This window comes from Falco punctatus (genome assembly GCF_963210335.1).
Source record: "Falco punctatus genome assembly, chromosome: 15".
NCBI classification, from domain to species: domain Eukaryota; kingdom Metazoa; phylum Chordata; class Aves; order Falconiformes; family Falconidae; genus Falco; species Falco punctatus.
Window position 1 is genome coordinate 22,826,354 of NC_137595.1, and position 7,499 is coordinate 22,833,852.

General features: G+C 50.6%; 2 protein-coding genes across 3 annotated transcripts in view; one reads left to right on the forward strand and one right to left on the reverse strand.

Annotated features, from left to right (window-relative positions):
- The window catches only part of VAMP7 (vesicle associated membrane protein 7), a 24,986-nt gene extending 22,217 nt beyond the window's left edge, over positions 1 to 2,769 (reverse strand). The window contains exon 1 of the mRNA XM_080365383.1: positions 191 to 2,769. The gene's annotated coding sequence lies outside the window, so the exon portion shown is untranslated. The remainder of the gene's footprint in view (positions 1 to 190) is intronic.
- Positions 1 to 7,499, forward strand: part of LOC308053730 (DNA-directed RNA polymerases I and III subunit RPAC2-like) — a 7,764-nt gene extending 265 nt beyond the window's left edge. The window contains exons 1-5 of one of the 2 annotated variants that reach the window (XM_080365384.1): positions 2,899 to 3,257; positions 4,398 to 4,495; positions 6,193 to 6,269; positions 6,875 to 6,957; positions 7,297 to 7,499. In XM_080365384.1, the coding sequence (XP_080221510.1) occupies positions 2,982 to 3,257; positions 4,398 to 4,495; positions 6,193 to 6,269; positions 6,875 to 6,957; positions 7,297 to 7,344 (582 nt within the window). In that variant the 5' untranslated portion in view covers positions 2,899 to 2,981 and the 3' untranslated portion in view covers positions 7,345 to 7,499. Of the gene's footprint in view, positions 1 to 2,898; positions 3,258 to 4,397; positions 4,496 to 6,192; positions 6,270 to 6,874; positions 6,958 to 7,296 lie in introns of those variants that run through there. The other variant, XM_080365385.1, reaches the window with a different exon arrangement.

Genomic DNA, 7,499 nt, shown 5'->3' on the forward strand with positions numbered 1-7,499 from the left:
CGCAGCGCGCCCTCGGCCGCATCCCCGGGCTGCTGCTTCGTCCCGGCAGCGGGAAGCGGCAAACAGCCCTTCGGAGACCGGCCCGGGTCTGCGGCCCGCTTGCCCTCTCACATCCCGGCCTGAATCCCCCTCAGTGCCACCCCTCAGCCCTGCCCGGCTTGTTTCAACCCGTAAACCCTCCTGGTTTTACCTAGCATGGGGCGGCTGCTCCGTTCCAGTGTCTGTGAACGGCAGAGGGAGAAAGAAGCTGAGGAAAGCGTGTAGTGTTTCCTGAAATGGGAGGGACAGAGAGGAATACACCTTTTGTTTGAATTACTTGAAGTTTGGGTGATTGAGAAGCAGCTACACGTCAGGACTGGCTAGAACAGAAGCAGCTAGAGGTCAGGACTAACCTGTTTTAAAGCTAGTCATGTTTTCTAAAAGAAGCCTCGTTTTTTAAAGATTTGATTTCTCAGCACTGTGTAACATCAGGCCTTGGGTGGCTTTGCACGTTGGCCGCAGGGCCCGGCAGCATGCCTCGCCTTCTCTCTTCCACCCATTTCAGGTTGCTGAGCCCCGTGACAGGAGTTTATGGACCCTCTTTCCATCTCCAGTCCCCGTTGCAGACAGCAGAAGGCACTAGATGGCACTGGACTTCACACTAACGGGGTTGTAGGCGCCCAGCTGGCAGTTACACCAAGTGACAGGGAGAACTGACACAGGATCATCCAGTGCTCTGTGCACCTGTCTGTCAGTGGGAAACGGGGAAAGCTGAGCACCAGGACAGCCTTACAGGAGAAATAAGTAGGTTCTGTAAGTTGCCTGGTTTTAAAAGCTGTTTTTGGGGAGAGCTTAATACAGCGGTTTTCCATAGCCTCTCAGTCTGCAGCCCCCAGATTTTTGTGATGGTGCAGCTGACCCTGGAGCCTCTTACCAATAGTCTGTCTTCTGGTCATTACCTTTCTCGGGCCCTGTAGAGCCATATTCTTCTCCCCAGTTGTGCAGGCCACAGGCTGAAAGTCACAATTGCGCCAGGAAGTCCAATTCTAATCCTGCAAGTCTGATGTGATGAATGAAATTGATCTTTGAAGAGATGCCATTAGGAGAGAAGCCCTTGGCAACAAACCAGCAGATTCCTCCATGAGGAATGCAGGACAGTACAGAAAACAGGAGGATGTGTAGAAAGCGATACTGGCTCATGAAGACCAGCAAAGGACCATATATTCTGACACACAAGACAAGTTATAAACTGCAATGAGTGAAGGAAGAAGCGAGTTGTAGGACTGCTCCCCACGCACTTAATGTCTAGCTGATCCCATCTATCTCAGCGCTGTGCTAATGTATCCGCCACAGCACTACCTCGGCACCAAATACAACATTAAATAATTCATCATCGTAAATCACAGCCCCTCTAAGCAGGAGAGCTTCTGGATGATGTGAGAATGCAGTGTTTAGGCTTGTATAGCCAGTAGAGGAAGAGGGTGTCTAATGCTTGGGTGGCCAGGTTGCAGGGGCTGTATCCTGACTTTGCTGAGAGGGTGTACCCCAGATAGGCACCTTGCCTGAGACTGCTTTTCCCAAAGTGGTGGGGGCCTGAGGGGACCTCTGGGGATCACCCAGTCCAACCCCTTGTTAAAGCAGATTTTCCTAGAGCTGGTTGCACAGAATCGCATCCGGGCAGGTTGTGAATGTCTCCAGAGAAGGAGACTCCACAGCCTCTCTGGGCAGCCTGTGCCCATGCTCTGTCACCCTCAGAGTACAGTTTTTCATCATATTCAGATGGAACTTCCTTGTGTTGCAGTTTGTGCCCATTGCCCCTTGTCCTGTCACTTGGTGCTACTGAAAAGAGGCTTTTCCATTTCTGTTGTCTCTGAGGGAGTCAAGTGAATTTGAACAATCCTAAAGCTTCCTTGAGATCCCATCAGCTTTTCCTTCTGCCTCTACCATAATGCAAGAACAATGACAGTTTGGTAAAGAGACTAGCAAATCAGTGTGTAACCAAGGAAGAAAAACTCCAGATGAGCAGAGTTACCTACTCCATGGCATCGGGGCTTTTTTTACAAGTTGGTTCACAGGACAAGTTTTCTTGTGATTAATAGTTTGATACCTGAACACCTCTTAGATGAGACTCAAAAACACTCTGAGAAATCTCAACCTTCTGCCTCAGGGCAGGGACTTGATAGCTGCAGGGACCAGAGAAAAATCTGTCCTCCAGGGCAATGTGTTGGTTTTCCTCAGAAGCATCAGACAGCATCTGTGCCAGAGGCGACATACCTAACTAGGTGGGCCAACGGTTTCATGAGAAGCAGCAAACTTACGGTCCTGCTGAGATCCAGAATTGTACCTGAGGACTCTGCACAGGAAAGAGGAGAGAGAAATTGAGTCTGTGAAGCAACCAAGTTCAGCGCAATGTGTTCTTTATGGCTGCGTGAAAAGGCTGTGCTCTGGTTTTCATCTGCCAGAGCAATGCACTGGGTACTTAGGCTGTGCTAAGGTGGCAGGGACAGCTTAAATTCACTGGGTTGCTGCTCTGAGGCACTTGGTGTAGCCCCACGAACTGGCCCAGCCACCATGCATGCCAGAGATGCATCCTCTCCTTTCCTTCCTATGCGTTCATGTTCCTCCAGCTCTGGGAAGGAACCCAAACTCGGTGCAACTCCCAGCACCGTGTGTTAAACTCCCAGTTATCCTATTTTTCAAATAATTTTTATGCAGCATTTGTAACTCAGCTGTAAATACTGCTTTCTGTCTGGAAAAGCACCTCTTTGCTCCCATGTGTGCAGAGCCACACCCGAGCTAAGGTGTAACTCCTGTTGTGTGATGAAATTGGAAGAATGTCAGTCCCAAAGAACAGAGCTGTGCCTGTCTCGGGGGGTGGTGGTGGGTTGGGTGGCACTTGGGGTTTTGGCACTTCTAACCCTGTGACTGGGCGCCTCCTGAGTTAGTCTGCTCTTGTCTGAGCCTGTAGTCTTTGGAAGAAACAAGCACTCAAGTTATGATTGATGCTAATAATTTTAGTAAATACTTCCTTGCAAGGCCTCATGGTAGGGGAGACTGAGGCCAGTCGCTGCTTCTGGGAAGATGGAGGATGGTGCTGGATCTGGCAAGCAGGAGAGCAGGCAGGGTGTCCCATCCATGCCCCTGGCTGCCTGAGTGACCTGTGTCAAATCACACATTTTTGTTTGACAGCAAGGGCAGGTTGGTTTTGCCACTCACTGCCTCATTTTAATCACCAGTTATACTCACCGCTTCGGTTGTGGATTGTGAGATGCTGGGAGGTGAGTGAGACCCTGTCAGTCCAACATCCCTGTTGTTGATGTGATGTTGCTGCATCGTACCTACCCTCCTGCAGTTGCTGGTGCACAGGGAGCCTGCTCTTGAATTGTGCTGCAGGTCTGCATGATCTCTTCATCTGTGTTTCCTTTCCGAACTGCTGAGTAAATTCCCTGTGGAGGCCGTACCTGTAGAAGGAGGAATAGGACTGCTAGGGGAGTATTACTACCCAAGGGAAACGTGAGGGGTCATAAAACCCCTGGAGCGGTTGAGGATTTGGCCACGAGCAGGATGTGAAGAAATCAGCACTCGGCCCAGCTCCTCACTTAACCTTGAAACCTCTCTCTGCTGCTGAGAGGAAGCAGTTGGGGGCTGTCTGGGCACATCAGGCTCCACAGTGGCTATGCTGAGCCTGGGGAAAGGTCAGGCTCAGCAGCCCTCTGACAGCTAAGCGATTAGTTAGGTGACTTGGGTTTGGAGGGGATCCCAAACCAGGCTTCTCAGGAAGCGTTAGCTGGTAGAGCTCTTTCTGGGTGCCTGAGCAAAAGCAGCAGGAGGATCAGGAGCTGGCTGCTAGTGCTGCCGGGTTCATTACACGTGGGGCTCAGCAGCCCAAGGCTTGCTGGTGGGCTCCCCAGGCTCATCCTAAGCATGTGAATCTGGGCTTGCAGCTCCTTTTGGTTTCAAGGTGGGATAAGATTTCCCTGCTGACAGGCAACATTCCTCCCTGGGAAGTTTCTGACTGTCCCCTGTCATTCCTATCTAGTCAAGGGCTGGTGGTGGGACCTGGGGTAACATCAATCTGAACAGTCATTCCCAGCTTCCTTGCACTATGGGTCCTGAAGCTGCAGTTTTCTTTGGGCTCCTCTTCTCTCCTGTGAAGAGGAAGAACACACAGGCACTTTGACGACCAGGGAGAGGTTTCACTGAGGTCTGTGATGTTGCAGTTTTCCCTCATCTGCAAAGGTGCTCTTGGTCACACTGCAGCACCTGAGACATGAGCCACAGAGGTGGCCCAGCTAGACCTACAAGCCCTCCCAGTTACTGTGGTTAAGCTGAGCACAGCAGCTTATTCTTCACCCTAGGGCTGGTGTTTGTTACCTCAGAGAGCCTTACAGCATTTCTTCTTTCCCCATTTGTGGCAGGTCCAGGCAGATGGGACAGATGGAAACTGCGTCACGTTTGTGTTGCACGATGAGGACCACACACTTGGCAACTCCCTCCGATACATGGTCATGAAGAAGTGAGTAGAGCCTGTCTGGTACCTGGCATTACTGCGGGTACCTGTCTCCCACTCTGGCTTTCTTCTTACTGATCTGCATCTCAGTTGTTGCTGGGACAAGGCAAATAATCAGAAACCACCTCTGTGTATGCCTGTTAGAAGTGCCAGAACCTCCTTACCTACTACCTCTCTTCAAGGATTACCTTTTTCTCTGTGCTGCTTGTTAGCATTGGGACCCTGAGTGCACTAATAGGCCTTAATAGGCCTGACCAACCATACCTGGGACCTCCACCCACACTCTGCCCATGGGCCCAGGAGCCCCATTTAAGCTCAGCTCAGGGCTTTCAATCCCTCCCAGGCAATGTTGTAGGAGTATGGGCCTCCAGCTCAGCCTGTACTGGGCTATGAATTCTGTTCACCTGCATGCTGACCCAGGGACTGAATTCCTGACCTGATATCAGCCCTTCCTCATCACTGTATACCTATTTGGTGCTCGCTGGGTGGTGTCTGACCCTCATTACCCTCACCTGACCTGACGCTGACCTGCAGATTGACTTGCTGGCCTGACCTTGGGCCTGCTTCATCCCCACAAACCTGCCTGGTGATCCAGACCCTTGGCTGACCCTAGCTACCACCTTTGCACCTACTCTGCTCCCTTGCTTGGGTGCTGTGGGACAGAGCTAGCCTAGTAAGGCCTGTGCCTTCCTGGCCATCTTATTGTTCATTGCTCCCAGCTCCCCATCCCTTAGGGAACAGCCAGCCCTCATTGCTCCTTGATGGCTAATTGTGGAGGAAAATTAGTGTCTGACATGTGAAAGGCTTCTGAATATCTTACTTGGCCCTGGGTAAAATGATGCACGACTCCATGTAAGTACATGTGGTCAGGCAGTATCTGTGTCCTCTTCTGGGACAAGTGCTGTCAGAAAAGAGAGTAGGAACAGCCAGTATCAAGCAAATTGATCATCTTTCACGCTTGCATGGAGATGCAGGAATTGGTGCTGGGAATTAATTATCTTGCTGCCCCCATCAAAATATACAAATATGTTCACCCTGGTTGCCCAGTTTTATCGAGCTGAGCAGCACTGAGGGTTTGTGAAGATCTGCTGGTAAGCCTCAGAAAAATTACAGCAGGCAATTCAATGCATCATCTCAAATGACAGTTGCATTGCAAATGTCATGTGAATTCCTCTGATAAATCATCATGATGAGAAAAGCAGCGAGCTTCTTGCAAGGAGCTGTTCTTTCTGCTGGGTGCACAGGTGTTCTACCAGCCACCTCAGCTTATGAAGGCAGGTGCCATGCAGGCCACAAGCCATCTTGGTAAATCCTTGCAGTGCCCTAGACCCATCAGCCTCTTTTGTCCAGCAGGACTGCAACAGGTTTGCATACAGTGAGGTTTCCAAGCATCCTGGATCCCTGGTTTGAACTTGGCAGGCTTCCCTGTGGACTGCTGGTGCTGCCGAGATGGTGCCTACGATCGTGCCAGCCATGTCCTTCCCCTGCAAAGCTCCAGCTGCAGCTCCAGGACAGATGGGGGTGTGTGAATAAGGTTACACAGGTAGTTTCCCTTCAGCATATCCCTCCCATAAGACCCTCAGCTATTTTAGAAACACCCTGAGCCCCAGCAGGTCTGGGGTGGCCTGAGCATCTGACTTGCCAGAGGTTTGCTGTGGACTGGCCTGGGTTTCACGGTTTCTCTTTTCTTTCCCTTCCTGCAGCCCTGATGTGGAGTTCTGTGGCTATTGCATCACACACCCCTCAGAAAGCAAGATCAACTTTCGGATCCAGACCAGAGGTATGGGCGTGGACATTTCTTTTGTGTCTGGGGCCACCTTTCTTTTGTCGAATTCCCCCTGCTCATGTCAGGTTTCCGCTACAAGTAATTTAAATAAAGAAAAGCACTTTTCTCTCTCTTCTGTGCTAGCTGCCTGCAACTGCTATGGCCCGTGCTCAGCTGGAAAGGCTGCTCTGAGCCATTATAAATGATTCTACGATTCTGCTACAGCTCTTCTGTTTCCCAAGTGTAGGGCTGAGCCAGCTGAGGCCTGAGGAGCCCACAGCCTTGCCTAGTCACGAGGTGTCTGGGTTGGCTGGCAGCACGCACCAAACTGTAGTGCTGGGGTAGAGTAGGTCTGCTGCTCAGTGTCAGAGGTGATGGGAGCTCCATCTGCGCCTAAATCAGCACAGGAATCGGAAAGCAAAGCCAAAGTGGCTGACATATAGCTGCAATGAGATAACTTGTTTCTGCTTTTCCTTCTTGGTTGTCTTGCAGCTTTGGTCATCAGGCTGGTAGCAGGCCATGCTGCCTCAGAGCGGCAAGGGAGAGGGCTACCAACCCCTTTTGGAAGGGTTTTTTTGCAAGTCACCTCCCATTTCACTAATGCATCTTCTTTCCTGAAGGAGCCCTTCCTGCTGTCGAGCCATTCCGGAAAGGGCTGAACGACCTGATGAGTGTTTGCCAACATGTGCTCAACACCTTTGAGGTGAGACTATTCCTGAAAAGCTCAGGGGCCTTTTCTCTCTTGGTCTCAGAGGTGAGAGAAATGGGCTGAAACCTGTGCTAAAGGCACCTTTGACAAGAAAAAACTGATAGTTTTTTCAGACATTCTCTGCCTGACCTGCAGCATGGCCTGGCTTTCTTTCCCTTGGAGTGCCTGTAGAGCTCAGTAACTTCTGAAGGTACCTGAAGCTCTGTCAGAGCTTCTCAGGTCCCTCAGTCTCTTCAGGCACCGGACAGAGAAGTCACAGTGCAGACCAGGGTGGCGGTATATGTGTCACTCAGATATATGCTGTTAACGTTTGTCCTTTGTTCTTGTTTGCAGAGGAGCATGAAGGAATACAGGGCCCAGAGGGATGAAGAGATGCAGTAGTATTTGGGGATGGCAGTCCCCATGGTTGTGTGTAATGTCTCTGTTGAATTCCCCGTGTCAAGCGTTTTTGTTTGTGTGGTGTTTTTTTATGACTGCTTTGATGCAAACCTGTATTTTCTCTAATAATAAAGTTCATGAAGTTTGGTGCCGCAGAA